The 22234-nt window shown below is 47.1% G+C and overlaps 1 protein-coding gene across 1 annotated transcript in view; it reads right to left on the bottom strand.

Moving 5' to 3' along the window:
- The window catches only part of LOC137654934 (small ribosomal subunit protein bS21m-like), a 56494-nt gene extending 35511 nt beyond the window's left edge, over positions 1–20983 (bottom strand). The window contains exon 1 of the mRNA XM_068388830.1: positions 20836–20983. Within this exon, the coding sequence (XP_068244931.1) occupies positions 20836–20924 (89 nt within the window). The 5' untranslated portion in view covers positions 20925–20983. The remainder of the gene's footprint in view (positions 1–20835) is intronic.
- Between the last annotated feature and the right edge of the window lie 1251 nt (positions 20984–22234).

The raw sequence follows: 22234 nt of genomic DNA, 5'->3' as shown, positions 1-22234 counted from the left end.
TTTCTTCCCTGACAATTGATCAGCAGACGAGTACAAGACGGGCTCAATCGTCTGCAGGTGGGAGTGACGGTCTCTGGAAGACACGCCCGCAACCACCGAGGATACTTCTGTGCGCCGATCAAGGCCTGCCGAACCCTTTTGCCCTTCGACATTGCTTCTCCCCTGGGCTTGGGAGCTTGCAAGAGGTCCCGGACTGGGAGGACGACTGGCACGCACAGAAGTATCCTCACGCACCACACTGACACTGACACTAGCACTTGGCACTGCACTGACACTAGCACTCGTCACAGCACTGGCACTAATTCCACCCACTGCACTCTTGACCTTAAGTTCCTTGACTTCGGCCATAAGAGACTTATGATCACTAACCACTGACTCTACTTTATCGCCTAAGGCCTGAATGGCACGCAAAACAACAGACATATCAGGCTGAGGGCAAATAGTAGGTTCGGGGGTAGCCACTACAGGGGTAGGAAAAGGTAGGGGATCATGAGGTGAGGAAAAAAGTGAAGAGTGAGAAGAACTCCTCCTAACTCTCTCTCTCTCTAACTTGGTTGAATACTTAAGAAGACGGACAAAATCAAGTTCCGAAAGTCCGGCGCATTCCTCACATCGATCTTCTAACTGACAGGGCCTTTCCCTACAGTCAGAACAAGCGGTGTGAGGATCTACCGAGGCCTTCGGAATACGCCTATTACAAGACCTACATCGTCTATGGGTGGGGGCTTGTGAAATGTCAGACATCTTGAATCAAAAGAGTTAGCCAAGTGGGGTTTCAAAATCAAGCAAAAGATCGTTAACCGTAAAATCAGGACTAAATAATAGCTATCTAAGCTAATATAGAAGTTTTCCAGTAAAGCGACAGCCGAAATCTGAGAGAATACTTCACCAAAAGCCGTGAAAATACTCGAAGATCATAAGCGTATCCCAGAACGTCTTGCCGGAAGCACGACAGAGGAAAAATTGAGGAGGTGTCAACAAGAAGTACTATAGTACCTGGCCACAGGTGGCGCTGGTAAGTACACCCCCTTCTAGTATTGTGATAGCTGGCGTATCCCTCCATAGAATTCTGTCGGGCAACGGAGTTGACAGCTACATGATTATCGGGTAAGTTTAATATTGAAAAATAAAATATATAGAGGAAAATCTATAAATATCAACAATAATTTATAAAGTGATAAAATAATTACTAAAAGCCTTAAACACACTTCCGTACACTGAGGGAAGGGTCGGCCATCTTTTCTCTATGGAAAAACCAGAGATTAAAAAAAAAAAAAGCAAGGGCAAAACACTTTTCCTCTCCTTTCAAAAGCATTTCTTTTGAAGATAGTATTGAATAATCCAACACGGCGAAAGCAATAAAACCAAAACCAAGTACTTCACCAATTCGGTAGAAAACTCGAGGTCATAAAGCGAGTGGAACCAACTTGTCGACAAGACCGACAGAGAAGAACTGGAGATGTTGACAAGTATATGCGGGATCTGGCCGATAGTCGGCGCTGGTGGTCACACCCGCAACCTTCACGGCGATCGCTCGCGAGTTTTTGGGAATCTGTCGAGCCGTCGGAGACGTCAGCTATTATATATTCACCGGCTAAGTTTAATATTTAAAACTTAAGATTTTAACATATTTTCAGCTTTGAAATAGAGTCCTTGGTTAGTTTGTAGAATGATGGACACACTCGCGGACTATTTGTAATTTAGGTTCTGCATGGGGACATTAGCATCCACTTCCTGGTGAGGATACGCTGATGTAAGCAAGGTTATGTGAGGTTGTTAGCACACATCCTTTTGATTTAGTAAAATGGGATACAGTACAACTTCCGTTTTTTCTGTCCCTTAGAAGGTTCATGATGCCTGATCTACAAGCTACTCTTACTAACATTTAAGATACTGAACCAAAATGAACCAAAATATCTAAAAGAATGCCTGAACAAATTAGAACTAGAAACAAATGTTAACATAAGACACATGAGTGACAAACATAGGCTATCTGAACCAAGAACAAATATGACAAATTCGAAGATAATTTGTATTTTTCCTAACCATACAAACCTTAGCTATTTACAAAGGGTATTACTTTTAGCGCAGCTGAAATGACGAGCCAATAGTTTTTAACGAGGGTTAATTACCCCCACGCTAGTTAGCGGGGGGTGGGGAAGGGTAGCTTGCTACCCCTCCCCCCTCCACACACCGGTGACTTGCTTCACTTCACTTAGAGGTAGGACTTGACTTGGGGGTCAGGGATGGCGGGCACATATGTGTAAATAGCTAAGGTTTGTATGGTTAGGAAAAATACAAATTATCTTCGAATTTGTCATTTGTTCCGTAACCGAAATACAAACCACGCCATTTACAAAGGGTGAATTACCCCTTAGGAAGGGTGGAAAGTCCCCAGCCTTACTGACTTCGGCTTGCCCGGGGGCTCGATCCCTCAGTGAGCAGCACTAGAGAGAGGGAGCCCCTGTACCTCGCAGGTTCCTAGCATCGCTAGGAACGAGTGGCCTACATAAGTAGTGTGAGGAGGAGAGTGTGACTCGTCCTATGAAGTTGACCTTGAGACCTTCAGATAGGAATTCTAGGATAGGACGTTCCCCATACCACCTCGTCAGGGTATGGGAGACGCAACAGTATTAAGCTTAATACTAGGAGCACAAAGAAGCATGGGTTACCTGCAGAGGTCGAGGTCAGCTATGCGAGGACCAGGATGCTGCTTCCCCAAGAGAGGGGAGAATGAAGAAAGAAGTAAGGGTCAGACATACTCTTTCATTCACACAGACTAAGACCGGGTAACAACGCCCTCAACCTACTGCTACTTGTCCAAAAAGGAGCCTGAGGTTTGACCAGCTGTTGTGCAGCCACCACAGGGCCGATAGAGAACGTATCGAGGCTCCTGTGGGTCACGTCTTGCAGGTAGTGGGCTGTGAAGGTCGTTTGACGCTTCCAGACCCCAGCTTGAAGTACCTACGTCACAGAGAAGTTTCTCTTGAAGGCCAGGGATGTAGCAATACCCCTGAAATCGTGGGCCCGAGGGCGACGTGACGGAGGAGGGTCAGGATTCAGTGCATGGTGGATAACCCTTCGAATCCAAGCAGAGATGGTGTTCCAGGTGACCCTCCTCTTTGTCCTGCCTGTGCTCACAAACAAAGCTCGCACATGAGGACGGACTGCAGCCGTTCTCTTCAAGTAGTACCTCAGATACCTCACTGGGCATAGTAGCAGCTGGTCTGGGTCGTTTGTTACAGAACGGAGACTCGCGATCCTGAAAGAGTCGAACCGAGGATCCGGCACTCCAGGATTCTGAGTTTTGGCCACAAACTCAGGGACGAACCTGAACGTTACCTCCCCCCATCCCCTTGAATGGGCGATGTCGTACGAGAGACCATGAAGTTCACTAACTCGCTTGGCCGAGGCCAAGGCGAGTAGGAAACCCGTCTTCCAAGACAGGTGGTGATCGGAGGCCTGGCGTAATGGCTCGAAGGGAGGTCTCTTGAGAGACCTGAGGACTCGAACCACGTTCCAAGGAGGGGGTCTCACTTCCGACTGGGGGCAGGTAAGCTCATAGCTACGTATGAGTAAAGAGAGTTCTAGCGATGAAGAAATATCCACGCCCTTCAATCTGAAGGCCAAGCTTAAGGCTGAGCGATAGCCTTTCACTGCCGAGACAGAAAGGCGCATTTCTTCTCGCAGATACACAAGGAAGTCCGTTATTGCTGGAATAGTGGCATCGAGTGGAGAGATACCCCTTCCACGACACCAACCACAAAAGACTCTCCACTTCGCTTGGTAGACTCCCTCAGAGGACGTTCGCAGGTGCCGAGACATTCTCTCCGCAACCTGTTGCGAAAAGCCTCTCTCCGCGAGGAGACGCTGGATAGTCTCCAGGCGTGAAGCCAAAGCGAGGCTACGGCCCTGTGAGGGACACCGGAGTGGGGTTGTCTGAGAAGCTCGTGTCGTGGAGGAAGCTCCCTTGGGAGTTCCGTCAGGAGTTGCAGAAGGTCCGGAAACCATTCCGCGTGATGCCATAGCGGAGCTACTAGAGTCATGGAACAGTTGACCGATAGTCTGGTCCTGTTGAGCACCCTTCTCATCAGACAGAATGGTGGGAAGGCGTACACGTCGATGTTGTCCCACCGTTGCTGGAAAGCATCTTGCCAGAGTGCCTTGGGGTCCGGGACTGGTGAGCAGTACAGGGGCAGCTTGAAGTTCAAGGCTGTCGCGAACAAGTCCACCGTCGGGGAACCCCACAAAGTCAGGACTTTGTTGGCTATCTGAGGATCCAAAGACCACTCGGTACTCACTATCTGCGAAGCCCTGCTCAGACTGTCGGCGAGCACATTCCTCTTGCCAGGAATGAAGCGAGCTGATAGTGTTATCGAGTGGGTTTCGGTCCACCTCAGAGTCTCTACTGCAAGATGGGATAGCTGTTGCGAAAAAGTGCCTCCCTGCTTGTTGATATAAGCCACTACCGTGGTGTTGTCGCTCATCACCACCACGGAGTGACCCGCCAGGAACCGTTGGAACTGTTGAAGGGCCAGAAAGACGGCCTTCAATTCTAGCAGGTTGATGTGTAGGCACTTTTCTGATTCTGACCAAAGGCCTGAGGCCTTCTGGTTCAGAACGTGCGCCCCCCACCCTTTTTTTGACGCGTCCGAAAACAGAGTCAATTCCGGGGGGAGGACGAGAAGACTCACTCCCTTCCGCAGGTTCTCGTCGGCCAGCCACCACCGCAAGTCCGTCTGTTCCAGAGACCCCATTGGGATCAGAATGTCCGGGGAATCGGATCCTTGATTCCACCGGGACTTGAGCCGCCATTGAAGGGATCTCATCCTGAGGTGGCTGTTTGGAACCAGACGGGCCAGGGAGGATAGGTGGCCTAAGAGACGCAACCACGATTGGGCGGGGAGTTCTTTTCGCCTGAGGAAAGGTTCCGCCACCCTCCTCAGCCTTGCTATCCGGTCGTCTGATGGAAAGGCTTTGTGGAGATTGGTGTCTATTAGCATGCCTAGATAAACCAGTCGTTGGGACGGCTGCAGAGAGGACTTCTCGAGGTTTACCACGATCCCCAGATCCTGGCAAAGATCTAGAAGCCTGTCTCGGTGCCGAAGAAGGGTCGACTCCGAGTCTGCTAGGATCAGCCAATCGTCTAGGTAACGAAGGAGACGAATGCCGTTCCTGTGCGCCCAAGTCGAAATCAGGGTGAACACTCTGGTGAACACCTGAGGAGCTGTGGAGAGACCGAAACACAGCACCTTGAACTGGTAGATCTTGTTGTCTAGGCAGAATCTCAGGTACTTCCTGGAAGACGGATGGATTGGGATCTGGAAGTACGCATCCTTTAGATCCAGTGTACACATGAAGTCTTGTGGTCTCACCGCAAGTCTGACCGTGTCTGCTGTCTCCATGCTGAACCGGGTTTGTTTGACAAACCTGTTCAGAGCCGAGAGATCGATGACGGGTCTCCAGCCTCCAGTAGCCTTCTTTACAAGAAAGAGTCGACTGAAGAAGCCTGGAGAGCCGTCCACGACCTCCTGGAGAGCACCCTTCTCGAACATGGTCTCGACTTCGGCCTGAAGGGCCAGCCCCTTTGCCGATCCCATGGCATAGGAGCTCAACGACACTGGATTCGCTGTCAGGGGAGGTTGAGATGACGTGAACGGGACGCGATAACCTTGGCCGATCACTGAGACCGTCCAAGCATCGGCCCCTTGATGTTGCCACCTGCGGACGCAACGCTGAAGGCATCCCCCCACAGGTGGACACGCAGGGGGACTGCCACCCCTAGGGCTTGCGGCCGCGGCCGCCACCCCTAGAAGTCTTGCCTCCCCTGGAGGACTTACTGCCCCTCTTGACCTTGGCTGGAAAGGGCTGGGGCTTAGACACCACTTTCTTAGCTGCCGGTGCCTGTTTGGGAGCCTTACGAGGCTGTTGCTGCTGTTGTGGCGGGGCTGGAGGCTTATAGGGCCGAGTTGTAAGGGCCCTGCGGAGGAGGGAGTCCGTGCTGGATTTCCTCCACCTCTCAGCCGTTCGCTCCAAGTCTTGAGGCTCAAACAGGCTCTCCCCCAGGAGGGAGGCATGTCGGAGCCTACACACATCTACGGCGGGGACCTTCGGATGGAATCTCTCGAACACAGCATCGCGACGCTTCAACACCGAGTTGGCCCACAGGGTGGTAACCTGGTGCGCCAAAAACTCGATGGAGCGGGTGCCCGAGAGCAAGAAGGTCTCTAGGGCCTTCCTATTGGTCTCCTTGGACAAGTCCTCCGATCGCAATAGGATGCCCAGAGATCCTAACCAGAAGTCCAGCCACGAAGTGGCCTGCATGGCACACTTAGCGACCTTCTCGTGGTTAAGGATCTCTGCCGCCGAGAACGACACCTGCCGGGCAGAGAGTTTCTCCAAGGGAACTCCCTTCGCCAGCTCCTCCACAGAGTGATGGAGAGGAAGAGCGAGGTTGTGCTCACCCAGGATCTCGAAATACCTCCTCTGCTGAAGGCGAGGAGGAGGGATGAGTTTGTTCCCGGCAGTGGAACGACTGGAGGAGGCAAGAAGTGCGAGCTGAGCATTGGCCCTAGCTCTGGCACTCTTCAGCCCCCAAGACCAGGGCAGAGCTGCACTGGTCTTAGGGGCCTTCCGAACGTCAAACACTTCATCCAGAATCGTGTCTTTGCCTTCACGGGGGGGGGATGACTGGATCCGTAAGACTGTTAAGTTGCCTTATCAGGCTTAGGACCTGCCAGAAGGCATGTTCGGACTCTTGCTGTTCTCCTCCCTGCGGGCTGGCAGCTAAGTCTCCTGCCCCAGGAATCTCTTCCTGGGGTGATACGTGGACATTCCCCTGGGTAGTCGTGGGTTCCTGACGAATCCTTGCAGAGGATTTAGGGATGGTCTTGGAATCCTTGGGTTCCCTCCTGGGAGGGATACAGGATCCCAACAACGAGGTTCGAGGGGTCCCTTCCTCACGAGACGATTCTCCTGCCTGAAGCGAAGTCTCCCCTCCTGGTGCCGAGGGGAAGACTACCGCCCCACTGGACTCACCTGAGGACGGAAAGGCCTCGTCCACGGGAGAAGGAGAGAGTACTCGTGCAGGAGAGGGGACCCTCGAGACCGACCTCTTGGGAACCAACTTCGCCCTGGGGGAAGTCACCACGAAGTCCACTCCTCTCTTTCTCTTCAGCGTAGGAGAGACAGCCGCTGGTTTGTTACCCTGGCCGGCGAGTGCTGGTTTCATAACCCTCACTAACGCCCGTGCCAGCGGACCAAACCAAGTCTGCTGCTCCAAGGACACAGAGTCCGAAATCCTCGCTAAGGTGAAAGGGATTGGGCGATCCTTTGGAGTGGACACTACGGTACCTGCCTGAAAAGAAGGTGGGGAAGAATGCTGTACTGACCTGTCTTCGTCCTGCACTACCAACCTGTGCTTGGATGGAGGTGATCCCGAGTGCCGTCTAGGAGCACGCGTCCCTGCTGCTACCACCGGCTGTGGAATTCGCCGCGAACTATGGTCGCGCGAGGGCGAATGGTCGCGCGGGAGTGCGGGCGAGCGATCGCGCGGGAGTGCGGGCGAGCGATCGCGCGGGCGTGCAGGTGGATGATCGCGCGGGCGCACAGGCGAGCGGTCGCGCGGGTGCGCAGGCGAGCGATCGCGCGGGCACGCAGGCGAGTGGGCATGAGGGTGGGCAGGTAAATGAACACGTGTCCGAGGCGACGAACGCAAGCGATGGCGCGACGGCGAAGGATCTTGCTGCCGCGTAGGTGAAGAAGATCGCTGGCGATGTAGATCCACAGGCGATCGATGACGAGCTGTGGTATGTCGACGCACTGATGTGCGATGGTGAGCAGCATGCGCAGGTGAATGACCGCGTAATGGTAAGCGATGGCGAGCAGCATGTGTAGGTGAATGATCGCGTGATAGGGTGCGATGGTGATCAGCATCTGCAAGAGGGCGATCGTTCAGGGTTGTGCGATGAGGAGCAGCATGCGTAAGCGGGCGATCGTGCAGGGTTTGCGCGATGGCGAGCAGCATGCGCAGGTGAATGATCGCGTGAAAGGGTGCGATGGTGATCAGCATCCGCAAGAGGGCGATCGTTCAGGGTTGTGCGATGAGGAGCAGCATGCGTAAGCGGGCGATCGTGCAGGGTTGCGCGATGGCGAGCAGCATGCGCAGGTGAATGATCGCGTGAAAGGGTGCGATGGTGATCAGCATCCGCAGGAGGGCGATTGTTCAGGGTTGTGCGATGAGGAGCAGCATGCGTAAGCGGGCGATCGTGCAGGGTTGTGCGATGGCGAGCAGCATGCGCAGGTGAATGATCGCGTGAGAAGGGTGCGATGGTGATCAGCATCCGCAGGAGGGCGATCGTTCAGGGTTGTGCGATGAGGAGCAGCATGCGTAAGCGGGCGATCATGCAGGGTCGTGCGATGGCGAGCAGCATGTGTAGGTGATCGCTGGCGAGCTGGTGATCGCTGGCGAGCAGAAGGTCGACGCGTGTCCTGTGAGAGGACAGGTGGTGCGGCGCGTTCACGAGCAGGAACGGGAAGATCGCTGGCGCGTTGGCGAACATGTGTTTCTGACACACGCGCAGCACGATGTTGCGTAGCCACAGGACCAGGTGGATGGTGAGCAGGGAGTTCAGCAGGAACTAAAGGGTGGTCAGAGACCGCAGGGCGATGGTCCTCAAATGAGCGCTGACGCTTGGAAGAGAGCTGACGAGCAGGAGAGCGCTGGCGAGGGGGGCGAACATCAGGAGAGAGCCGACGAGCAGGTGAGCGTCGGCGAGCAGGAGAGTCTTGGCGAGCAGGTGAGCGCTGGCGAGCAGGTGAGCGCTTGTGCGCTAGCCCTGCTTGCGTAAGGGAAGAATCCCTTAGCCCCGAAGGGACCGTTGCCCGTCGGGTGACGAGTTCTCCAGAAGGCGAAGATCCGGCAGGAGATGGTGAGCGGTCTGCAGAGAGGTTCAAGGAGGGCGGAGCAGTCGGTTGAGGCTGACGAGGAGAGTCCCCCCCCGGAGGATGAAGACCCAAAAAGGCGCCTCTTAGTCCCCCTGTAAGGGGAGGGAGGCCCTTGTGGCGTAGAGGGCGGTGAGCCTTACGGCGGAGGCGGCCTCGGGGGAGATCGTCGGGACCATCGATCCTCCGAAGGGGAGTCTCCGTCAAAACACTTCCCTCAGAAGGAAGCTGGGCAGCAGACGAGACCGAAGGACTCACTTCCCCCTTCGAAGGATGCACGGAAGGAGGAGGAGAGCCTTGAGCACCATCACCAGCAACAGCACCTGAGTCGGAAGGCCCAGCCACGTCGGAGGCCTCTGTCACCACGACGTCGACAATAGACAGAGGGTCTACCTCCGCTACCACCGGCGACTGTTTAACAGCGGCCCTCAACGAGACAAGGTCAATAAGAGCGACCCTGGAGGGCAAGCCCTTAAGCCCCAGGGACGACCAAATCTGTAAAAGATCATCACTGGATAAGGCATTATTATCAATAACCTCCCCCGGAAGAGGAGGGGGAACCGCCTCGTTATGGGAGGCGACGCCCTCTCCCCCCACCGAAGGTAGGGAAACAGAACAAGGGCCTGCGCTCCTACTCGGACAACTCTCCTTAGGAGGCGGACGAGGGGGAGCTTCGGAGGAGGTTTGGGCGGCGGAAGAAGAGTCCCGAGAACCTTCCTCCTTCAAGGCTAACCCCGGAGGAGAACGGTCTCTCTTGGACTACTTCTTACGCAGACAGCCAAACCTCTCCCACTGGGAGGCAGACCACTCCCTGCACTCACGGCACATGTTATCCTGGTCGCACCGTCGGCCCCGACATTGAGGGCAGAGGGTGTGATGATCCGTAATAACGTCCGACATGAAAGTCCCACAAGGACGGCCGGCAACTCCAGGGCATGTACGCATAGTAAATAAAAGAAAATAACTGAAGGTCAACTTCCAACCAATCACACAAGCTGAAAAGAAAAAGCAGAAAATTAAAGGCTGTCACGAAGGCGATGAACAGACACGTCTGATCACCGCCGAGCCAAAAGTGAAGTGAAGCAAGTCACCGGTGTGTGGAGGGGGGAGAGGTAGCAAGCTACCCTTCCCCACCCCCCGCTAACTAGCGCGGGGGTAATTAACCCTCGTTAAAAACTATTGGCTCGTCATTTCAGCTGCGCTAAAAGTAATACCCTTTGTAAATAGCGTGGTTTGTATTTCGGTTACGGAACAAAGTAAATTTGGTGAAAGGGCTTTTAGCTACTGTGTGCCTAGACATTATAATAAACTGCCAACTGAAATGATGGACCTAAAGGGAGCAATTGAATTCAAGAAGAAACTAAAGACATTACTTTTCATAAGATTTGGAAGATGCTACAATCAAAGAATTGTATAAATTATAATGAAAATGTTTCGTTAGATGAATAATATGGACCCGCCCGAGAAGTAGTTCACTCGACTTCAGTGGAGGGTTGGATTTAAACCCAAAACAAGTAAACAAGTAAACAAGCCTCCCCAGTCCCGTCCTAAACTATTACCCTCAGCATATTGTTACTAATTATAAACAAAATCTTAATGGATAACTTATTTTCCAGTCTATGAATATTTTCACCATTCTAGCTGAAACAGTTACAGTTCACTACTGGTAGTTTGACTTAATCCCACTAATATATTCCACTTTCCCTCTAAGGTCATCCTTATTTCTTAGATGCAAAGGGTATAAGAAACCCAAACACAAGTAGCATACCTTGTAGTGTGCAACAATTTACTCATAGTAAAAGCAGGGAAGGTTTGTGGCTCGGCAGAAACAGTTGGGTTCACAAATATAATAGTGAAATTCAATAACACTTCATTCAATCAAAGAGGTACGTCCTAATCTTGAAATACTGCCATCTCCTATTACTTACATCTGTGTATCATTATGAGGGGGGAGGGGTTATGCTCCACTGTGACCCCATAGTTACTCAACTAGGACTAAAAAATACAAAAAAAAAGGAAAAAAAAAAAGCATGAGACCTAAGATAAGCTGTCAGATAAGTAAATAGGCCTACACTCAATTTTCTTTTTTTTTCAAATAAAGCAGATTTGCACTCACTCACAGGATCACCCTTTTAGCTCGGAAAAGTTTCCTAATATCTGATTGGTTGGAAGTATTTTGTCCAAAGAACATCACTGTTTTCAAACAATTTCCAAGTAATGAGAATCAAAACTAATTTACTTACCTAAATCTCTCCCTTAGATATAGGCCGATGTTTTGTTGATAAATAATGTTAACGAATAAAAAGATTATAATGTATTGTGATGGTAAGTCTATATTTAATAACAATACCTGCCAAAGTCAACGACAAAAGCTAGTTTTAGGATGCAAACTGCATTATTTTGTAATTTTTCACATATTTCAACAAAAAATGTGATAAATTACACGAGGCATAAGAAAAAACATGTTATCATACACTTTCTTTGAACAGAAGAATCCACTAAAAACATGAAAATTATAAAACTCACTATTGTTGAAAATTTCAGGGAGGTAAAAGGAACAGCCTATTGTCAAATACCGAGGCAGGGATGGAGGGGTATCGGGGTTGTACCGCGGCGGTGAAATAATGAATTTGTTTAATTATAATTTTTATGCAATTTATGGAACACTACAGTATCCTCAAACCAAAGATAGTGTATTAACCCTTTTACCCCCAGGCTTTTTGGAAATTTCTAACCCTTAACCCCCAAGGGGTTACTTTTTTCCCAGCACATTTTGGTGTATATTTCTTTTAAATTGCTCTAACAGCCTTAATTTTTGTCGTCATAGAGAGGTCAGGTTGGTCTCATTCTCTTGGAAAATGTCTGAATTTTCACAAATAAATTATCAAAAATATGAAAAATGTTATTTTCATTAGTAAAATAAATTTTTGAATATACTTACCCGATAATCATGTAGCTGTCAACTCTGTTGCCCGACAGAAATCTACGGTCGGGATACGCCAGCGATCGCTATACAGGTGGGGGTGTACACAACAGCGCCATCTGTGGTCAGGTACTCTAGTACTTCTTGTCAACACCACCTCAATTTTTTCCTCGGTCCACTGGTTCTCTATGGGGAGGAAGGGTGGGTCAATTAAATCATGATTATCGGGTAAGTATATTCAAAAATGTTATTTTCATTAGTAAAATAAATTTTTGAATATACTTACCCGATAATCATGTAGCTGTCAACTCTGTTGCCCGACAGAAATCTACGGTCGGGATACGCCAGCGATCGCTATACAGGTGGGGGTGTACACAACAGCGCCATCTGTGGTCAGGTACTCTAGTACTTCTTGTCAACACCACCTCAATTTTTTCCTCGGTCCACTGGTTCTCTATGGGGAGGAAGGGTGGGTCAATTAAATCATGATTATCGGGTAAGTATATTCAAAAATTTATTTTACTAATGAAAATAACATTTTTCAATATTAATCTTACCCGATAATCATGTAGCTGATTCACACCCAGGGTGGTGGGTGAAAACCAGTGTACATGTTAATCAAGAAGCTAAGTATCCCGTATTTTATTTTATTAGTTATTCAAAAATAACATAAAATAAATAAGTACCTGGTAAGGAAGACGACTTGAACCATTACTCTGCCTTTATTAAGTACGTCTTCCTTACTGAGCGTAGCGGTCCTCTTAGGATGCTGAATGACTCTTAGGTGCTGAAGTATAAAGGGCTGCAACCCATACTAAAGGACCTCATCACAACCTTTAACCTCGGCGCTTCTCAAGAAAGAATTGACCACCCGCCAAATCAACAAGGATGTGGAAGGCTTCTTAGCCGACCGTACAACCCATAAAAAGTATTCAAGAGAAAGGTTAAAAGGTTATGGGATTATGGGAATGTAGTGGCTGAGCCCCCGCCTACTACTGCATTCGTAGCTACGAATGGTCCCAGGGTGTAGCAGTACTCGTAAAGAGACTGGACATCTTTGAGATAGAATGATGCGAACACTGACTTGCTTCTCCAATAGGTTGCATCCATAACACTCTGCAGAGAACGGTTCTGTTTGAAGGCCACTGAAGTAGCCACAGCTCTCACTTCATGTGTCCTTACCTTCAGCAAAGCAAGGTCTTCTTCCTTCAGATGAGAATGTGCTTCCCTAATCAGAAGCCTGAATTAGTAAGAAACTGAGTTCTTAGACCTTGGAAGAGAAGGCTTCTTGATAGCACACCATAAGGCTTCTGATTGTCCTCGTAAAGGTTATGACCTTTTTAGATAGTACCTAAGAGCTCTAACTGGGCAAAGTACTCTCTCCAGTTCGTTCCCCATCAAGTTGGACAGGCTTGGGATCTCGAACGACTTAGGCCAAGGACGTGAAGGAAGCTCGTTTTAGCAAAAAACCGAGCTGCAAGGAACATGTAGCCGTTTCAGATGTGAAAACTATGTTCCTGCTGAAGGCGTGGATCTCACTTACTCTTTTAGCTGTTGTCAAGTACACGAGGAAAAGAGTTTTTAATGTGAGGTCCTAAAAAGAGGCTGATTGGAGAGGTTCAAATCTTGATGACATAAGGAACCTTAGGACCACGTCTAGATTCCAGCCTGGAGTGGACAACCGACGTTCCTTTGAGGTCTCAAAAGACCTAAGGAGGTCCTGTAGATCTTTGTTGGTGGAAAGATCCAAGCCTCTGTGGCGGAAAACCGCTGCCAACATACTTCTGTAACCCTTGATCGTAGGAGCTGAAAGGGATCTTACGTTCCTTAGATGTAACAGGAAGTCAGCAATCTGGGTTACAGTGGTACTGGTTGAGGAAACTGCATTGGCCTTGAACCAGCTTCGGAAGACTTCCCCTTTAGACTGATAGACTCTGAGAGTGGATGTTCTCCTTGCTCTGGCAATCGCTCTGGCTGCCTCCTTCGAAAAGTCCCTAGCTCTTGAGAGTCTTTCGAAAGTCTGAAGGCAGTCAGACGAAGAGCGTGGAGGTTTGGGTGTACCTTCTTTACGTGAGGTTGACGTAGAAGGTCCACTCCTAGAGGAAGAGTCCTGGGAATGTCGACCAGCCATTGCAGTACCTCTATGAACCATTCTCTCGCGGGCCAGAGCGGAGCCAACCAACGTCAGCCGTGTCCCTTTGCGAGAGGCGAACTTCTGAAGTACCCTGTTGACAATCTTGAACGGCGGGAATGCATACAGGTCGAGATGGGACCAATCCAGCAGAAAAGCATCCACGTGAACTGCTGCTGGGTCTGGAATCGGAGAACAATACAACGGGAGCCTCTAGGTTATCGAGGTAGCGAACAGATCTATGGTTGGCTGACCCCACAGGGCCCAAAGTCTGCTGCAAACATTCTTGTGAAGGGTCCACTCTGTGGGGATGACCTGACCCTTCCGCCTGAGGCGATCTGCCATGACATTCATATCGCCCTGAATGAACCTTGTTACCAGCGTGAGCTTTCGATCTTTTGACCAGATGAGGAGGTCCCTTGCGATCTAGAACAACTTCCACGAATGAGTCCCTCCATGCTTGGAGATGTAAGCCCAGGATGTGGTGTTGTCAGAGTCCACCTCCACCACCTTGTTAAGCTGGAGGGACTTGAAGTTTATCAAGGCCAGATGAACCGCCAACAACTCCTTGCAATTGATGTGAAGTGTCCTTTGCTCCTGATTCCATGTTCCCGAGCATTCCTGTCCGTCCAAAGTCGCACCCCAGCCCGTGTCTGATGCGTCCGAGAAGAGACGGCGTTCGGGTTTCTGAACAGCCAAAGGAAGACTTCCTTGAGAAGAAAGCTGTTCTTTCACCACGCGAGAGTAGACCTCCTCTCTTCGGAAACAGGAACTGAGACCGTCTCTAGCGTCATGTCCTTTCTCCAGTGAGCCGCTAGATGATACTGAAGGGGGCGGAGGTGGGGTCTCCCTAACTCGATGAACAGGGCCAGCGATGAAAGTGTCCCTGTTAGACTCATCCACTACCTGACTGAGCATCGGTTCCTTCTCAGCATGCTCTGGATGCAAACTAGGGCTTAGTAGATCTTTGGGGCCGACGGAAAAGCCCGAAAAGCTCGACTCTGAAGATCCATACCCAGGTAGACAATGGTCTGGGATGGGACGAGCTAGGACTCCTCAAAATTGACCAGGAGGCCCAGTTCCTTGGTCAGATCCATAGTCCATCTGAGAATTTCCAGACAGCGACGACTTGTGGGAGCTCTTAAAAGCTAGTCGTCTGACGGAGCCGGACACAAGATCATGGTACTGCTGCACAGTCTGTGAACTGTCAACCATGGGGAAGCGAGGAAGTACAGTGACAACCCGAAGCTGTCTAGACTGTCTGGGTCGTACAGACAACTCCTTATCGGGTTGCTGAGGTTGCCGCACTGCGTCACAACAAGTCACTTCTGCTGGTTGTTGAACGTCTTCCCAGTGACACACTGACTCCGTAAACAAAAAATCCTCTAACAAGGACTAAGCTTGGACTGCATGTCTTGCAACACATCTCAAGGTCTATGGGAGCAGGTGTGGTAACAGACGGGGTTAGCGACTGAAGTGGAACCATTACCTTCCCTGGAAGCATGTTATGCTTAAATAAAAGTCCATAGGAGGCTACGCAGCTAAAGGCTCCTCTCCAAATGACAGAGTCCTCAAGGGAATATCAGAAGGAGGGAGAATAGCACTTTCTCATCTACAGGAACCATATCCGAGAAAAGCTAAGTTCTCTCAGTGAGGGTTTCACTGGCGCAAAAGCAGCAGACTAGAAGGCAACGTTATGAAACTGCTTGACAGTCTAGTGAGTTGGCAACAACCAAAGATGTGTGACTGAGAAGCATGCGGTAAGGTATGCAGAGCATGCTATATGCAGAGCATGCTGTATGTAGAGCATGCTGTAAGGTAAGCAGAGCATGTTGCATGGCGTGCGGCTTATGCTGCATGGGATGAGGCTCATGCTGCATGGGATGAGGCTCATGCTGCATGGTATGAGGCTCATGCAAGGGAAGAGGCTTATGCCGCATGCGTTGAGGAGGATGCCGCATAGTATGAGGCTCCTGCCTCATGGGTTGAGGCGGTTGCCGCATAGCATGAGGCTCCTGCCTCATGGTTTGAGGAGGATGCCGCATAGCATGAGGCTCCTCATAGCATGAGACTCCTGCCTCATGGGTTGAGGAGGATGCCGCATAGCATGAGGCTCCTGCCTCATGGGTTGAGGAGGATGCCGCATAGCATGAGGCTGCCTCATGGGTAGAGGAGGATGTCGCATAGCATGAGGCTCCTGCCTCATGGGTTGAGGAGGATGCCGCATAGCATGAGGCTCCTGCCTCATGGTTTGAGGAGGATGCCGCATAGCATGAGGCTCCTGTGAGGTTCCTGCCTCAAGAGTTGCGTCTGCCTCAAGGGTTGAGGAGGTAGCTGCGCAGAGAGAGGCTCATGCTGTGAAGAATGCGGTTGCTGCATGCATTGAGGCGGCTGCCTCATAGCATGAGGTTCCTCAAGAGTTGAGGCTCTTGCCTCAAGAGTTGAGGTTCTTGCCTCAAGAGTGGAGGTGGCTGCCGCAAGAGTTGAGGTTGCTGCCTCAAGGATGGTGGAGGTTGCCGCAACGCAAGAGGTTGCTGCATAGCGCTGGTATCTGGCAACTCCCAATGCGGCAGCTCACGCGTGGAGGTAGGTTGAGGAACCTCAACATCATACGTCTGGCAGGGTGGACTGCGCAGAGGTGGAGTTGAGGTTGCTGCCTCGAGGATGGTGGAGGTTGTCGCACCGCAAGAGGTTGCTGCCTCGAGGATGGAGGAGGTAGTCGCAACGCATGAGGCTCCTACCTCAAGGGTAGAGGAGGTTGCTGCAAAGCATAAGGCTCCTGCCTCAAGTGTTGAGGAGGTTGCCGCGTGGCAAGAGGCTCCTGCCTCAAGGAAAGTGGAGGTTGCTGCACAGAGCTGGTATCTGGCAACTCCCAATGCGGCAGCTCACGCATGGAGGTAGCTTGAGGAACCTCAACATCATACGTCTGGCAGGCTGGACTGCGTAGAGGTGGAGGAGCGCTCGCAGGAGGAGGTGTGTTAACCTTCTCTGCCTGAAACTCCTGCATCAACACCGCAAGCTGAGACTGCATTGTCTGCAGCATAGACCACTAGAGTTAAAGAAAGACAACAACAAACGGAGCTACTGTCCGTTGAGACTGAGGGTCTAAAACAGCTGGTGCGGCAACAGACGGAGCTACTGCCTGTTGCGATACCACCTTGCCTCTCTGGGAGGTGTGCAGTTGTCGTACTGCAGCAAGTCCGAACTGACCCAGTGCTAATGGCATCACCTAGGAGTTGGACTTGCGCGGAAGGGACCGACTTGCACTTAAAAGCTGCAAGATTTGGTCCATGGTTTCTGCGAGAAACCTCTTCCGCAGACGAGGAATAAAAGGGCTCTCTCGTCTTTGTGTGGGTGGGGTGATCACGTCGGCTACGTGAGTTGGTTACACCCGAAACCACGGAGGGAAACGTCTGTTCGTCGATCAAGGCCTGATGAACCCATAAGTCCTTCGACGTTACTTCTCCCCTGGCTTGGGAGCTTGTAAGAGGTCCCAGACTAGGCGAACAACTGGCACGAACAGACGAACCCTCGAACGCAACACTGTAACACTTTGCGCTTATCACTTTATCACTTTTGATTTTCTGTTTGCACTTATTTCACTGAACTCGAAACTTTAAGTGGTTTGTACCTGAAACACGCAATTCTATCCTTCCTTAAAAGTTAGTAATTGCGAAAACAGAATTACAATGTAACAGAAAAATCTAATGAAAGATAAATAATTCAGTGGCTGGAAAGAGACTAAACACTAGATCAAATAAACTACGTTTAAAATCTCTCACCGCATAAAGCTTGAGAACAAGAATAAAACTCTAGAAACGTTTACCTTCTTCCCCTAAAGAGACTAGGGAGAAGAGCAAAAACGATAACAACGTTACTCGCTTGAACGAAACGTTTATCCTCCTCTCTCTCCCTCCGTCTCTATCTCTCTCTCTCTCTCTCTTGACTTAGAACCTGAGAGATGAGCCCAATCATATATATCGTTAAAACATATTATTGTTAAAGGAAAAAAACTGAAAGATTTCCCAAATAAAAAGTTCCTTTATTAGAATTAAAACCATTAAGCTAAGAAAGAATGAACAAAACGCTAGAATCGGTTTACTCTTACTGCAACGTGACACCGTGAAAATTCTCTCTCTATCGTAACGATAGAGCGCAAGTTGAACGTTCTGAACGTCAACAACTGCAGAGACAAAACAAAACGTTAGTTCAACTTTGAAAACAGTACGAGACTATCAAAGAAATTCTTTCAAAAACATTAAAATAGCATAATATGTTAACAGGTAAAAACGAAATGACGGGCTCAATGTTAATTAACTTCGGTACCAAGAAAAGACCGCCTACTATTAGGAAAGGTCGAATATAAACAAATATAAAAATTAATTTTAATAAGTTTATAATAAAAGGAAGTTAATCGAAGAGGCCTATAAAAGGCGGAGAGATATAAAATAAATCTATAACTTTTGTTAAGCAAAATTAAGAAAGAGAGTCTATACTCTCTTAGACACCAACACTTCCGTCTAAGGGAAGGGTCGGCCATTTAAAAGTGAAAGAGAGTTCATACTCTCTTCGTCACCATAATTAATCAAATTAATTCCAAAAGCTAGCTAAGCTAATGATAAAACTTCCTGAATAGCGAAAGCTAAACTCTAGAGCAAATACATCACCAAATCGTGAGCAAAAACTCCAGAATCAACAGCGTATCCATGTAGGTCTAGCCGGAGGCACGACAGAGGAAAAATTGAGGTGGTGTTGACAAGAAGTACTAGAGTACCTGACCACAGATGGCGCTGTTGTGTACACCCCCACCTGTATAGCGATCGCTGGCGTATCCCGACCGTAGATTTCTGTCGGGCAACAGAGTTGACAGCTACATGATTATCGGGTAAGATTGATATTGAAAAAAATCATTTTTATAGCATTTTTTTGCAAGGACGTACCGGTACGTCCATGGGGGTAAAGGGATGGCTTTTGTGAAACGTACCAGTACGTCCTTTTGGGGTAAAAGGGTTAATAGAATTAAGCCTTTAAAAAAAAAACAGCAAAATCTTTGTATAGGGACTTACATCATAGGCCTATTTGTAAGGAGATTTGAACAAGCATAATCAAATATATCTTGGGGTGTACGTACAGCAGTTGATTGGGACAGGCGTAATCATTCTTATTACTTGTCAAACCAATTTTTTTCAAGGGGAACACATTCAAGAAATATTATGATTTCGTGTAAGTAAAGCCGGTTGGGAAGCAAACATAAGTTTGAGACTTAGCCTTAGGGTAAGGTAAAAATGCGGCAGTTTGTGACCCCCCTTCGAAAGTAAGAAGGTAAGGATATGTCTCATCAGTTAGGTTAGGTGATGTTCTTGGGATTTTTACCTTTTTAAATGTGGTTTTCAGTCATAACTTTTGGAATATTATAACTACTAAAATTTGATGAATATGAGTTCCAAACAAATATTTGCATTAGAACACTTCAAATGTACCTATATATATATATATATATATATATATATATATATATATATATATATATATATATATATATATATATACATACTATATATATACATATACATACTGTATGTATATATATATATATATATATATATATATATATATATATATATATATATATATATATATATATATATATATATATATATATATATATATATATATATATATATATAAACAACTCTTATTTTCTTCATTAGTAATATGTTGCTACAGTAAATATCAGCTTAATTTGAATACCTTGGTTATTATTACCTAGAGATTGCTGGTTAAGAAAGATAAACGAATGTAATAGCAATGATTTATTGTAATAAACTAATCAAACTCAATTTTGGGAAAATTGTTAATGAAAAATATAACCAGAAAAATGGGGGATTCGTGTATTTGGCGTAGAATTATCTAAGTTTTGATAATCTAGAAATACTGAATACTCACAATAACAACATTAAAGTATAGCATTAAAAATTTGCAGCCTTTGTATATCAGCGGCCAGTTCCTTACGCCTTGATTAAAAATGGATTTCAACTAACCTAAACTTTTCCCCCTAACCTAACCTGAAGCTGTGTCCTTACTAACGCCCCCCGGCGACCACCCCCTGACACTGCCGTATTCTAAGTTAAACGTAATAATACAAAAAGGTTGCTGCTATCATACATACACCCAAAAAATTTTGATAGGTCTCAAGTCGGATCCCTGGTAAAATTATAGATATGGACGGAACAACATTTTGCACAGAAATAGTTTTTCTTGTAGTAAATATTGTGTTTTCATTGAATTTGACATTTATTTCAACAGCAAGTATACCAAAAAGCCGTAAGACCTTCTAAGAACGGGGATATTTTTTTAGAAATCAAAAGGTTTTTGCTCCACCATATGCTCGCTTTGCTCGCGTTAAAAGAAAAACATCAAGCTCCTATGTAGTGGCAAGTGGTAGATGCTGAGCTGTGCACGCTAACCCCATTAATTATTACTTCTTGGATATTGTTTTTATGTGCAGTGGAAATAGGTGTCATTATCGAAGAAAACAGGGTGCCTTTGTATATCAGCGGCCAGTTCCTCACACGCTGATTAAAATTGGATATCAACTAACCTAAAGTTTCCCCCCCTAACCTAACCAACAGCCGTCTCCTTACCTACTTAACTGGGAGGGCTAACGCCCCCATGCGACCCCCCTTACACTGCGTTATTCTAAGCTAGACATAATAATACACACCAGGTGGCCGGTATCATACATACACCGTCCGTAACTATAATAAAACTGGACCTCCTGACTACCGGTTAAATAAAGGTATTGTATTCTTCATTCAGGTAACTGCAAACTACTTACCTATTGATGACCCTCATTCCTTCCTCGACTTCATTGTTTCGCACAAGTACAGTTCGGGCGACAAATTGCGCGTACTTAAATCCACCCATGATTAATTAACTCATTAAGTAGGGGACGTACTTAAATGAGAACTTTACAAACTGAGACAGTACAGTGTTGCCAGATAGGTTAGTCTAAAAATCCCCAAAGCTCATGATTAAAAAATCCCCAAAACAATTCAAAACTTCCTAAAACAATAAAAAAATTCTCCAAAAAAACAAAAATCCCTATTTTCACATATAATTCTGATCCCATCCATAGGCTTCACTAATATAGAAATTATTCACTTAACTTCATATAAATGCAAGAAAAAAATTACAATAATATAAAGGTTTACTCATCTTTGTTTCTTCTTCAAAGAAATTTGTACGGAATATCCAAATGACACCAAAAATTCCCAAATCTAGGGATAAATCTCCCTATCTGGCAACACTGAGTAAGACTATATTCAGTAGTATTGGTTTAAGTCTCATTTCTTGTAACGGCAACCCTGTATTGGTTGCTATTTTAGTTTCAGTGAACTTTATTAATGGGGGTCTGAATGCTGACCTTGTCTACAAGCCAGAGGATGTAACCAGAGACAATTATCATCATCATCATCATCATCATCATTATTATTATTATTATTATTATTATTATTATTATTATTATTATTATTATTATTATTATTATTATTATTATTATTATTATTATTATTATTATTATTATTATTACTTGCTAAGCTACAACCCTAGTTGGAAAAAACAGGATGCTATAAACCCAGGGGCTCCAACAGGGAAATTAGCTCAGTGAGGAAAAGACACAAAGAAAAAGAAAATATTTTAAGAAGAGCAACAAGATTAAAATAAATATATCCTGTATAAACTATAAAAACTTAAACAAACCAAGATGAAGGGAAACATGATAGAACAATGCCCAGTTCCAATGTATTTACGTTACTGTACTTAGCTCCTCGACTAAGTGCTTTGAGATTGTCGTTTGTTTAAAGCAATGCATATATCTATATTTTTGTTTCCGTTTTCTTGATAAGGTTATTGTGCTAAGACATGTACCTGTATCTCACATATAAAAAGAAACACACAATTAAAATGGAAATCCTTAACAAAGGGGACTACTCTCCACTTCTGGTCCACCCACATTACAATACTTTCGTATCTTTATTACTCTTCCCTTCCTTTGAATGCGAATATTTTGGATAACAATGGAAAAGAAATTGCCATAAAAAAGGGTTATTTTCATACGGACAATTTTCTTTACAGTTTGATCGCCATTATTACTATTCTTTTTAACTACATGTTTTCTATATACGTATAATGTATAATTTTGGGTTATATTTCAATTAATTTGAATGTCATAAAAC

The sequence above is a fragment of the Palaemon carinicauda genome, chromosome 16 (genome assembly GCF_036898095.1).
Source record: "Palaemon carinicauda isolate YSFRI2023 chromosome 16, ASM3689809v2, whole genome shotgun sequence".
Lineage (NCBI taxonomy): Eukaryota > Metazoa > Arthropoda > Malacostraca > Decapoda > Palaemonidae > Palaemon > Palaemon carinicauda.
The sequence above is the reverse complement of the archived record's forward strand: the minus strand, read 5'-3'. Positions and strand labels throughout refer to the sequence as shown.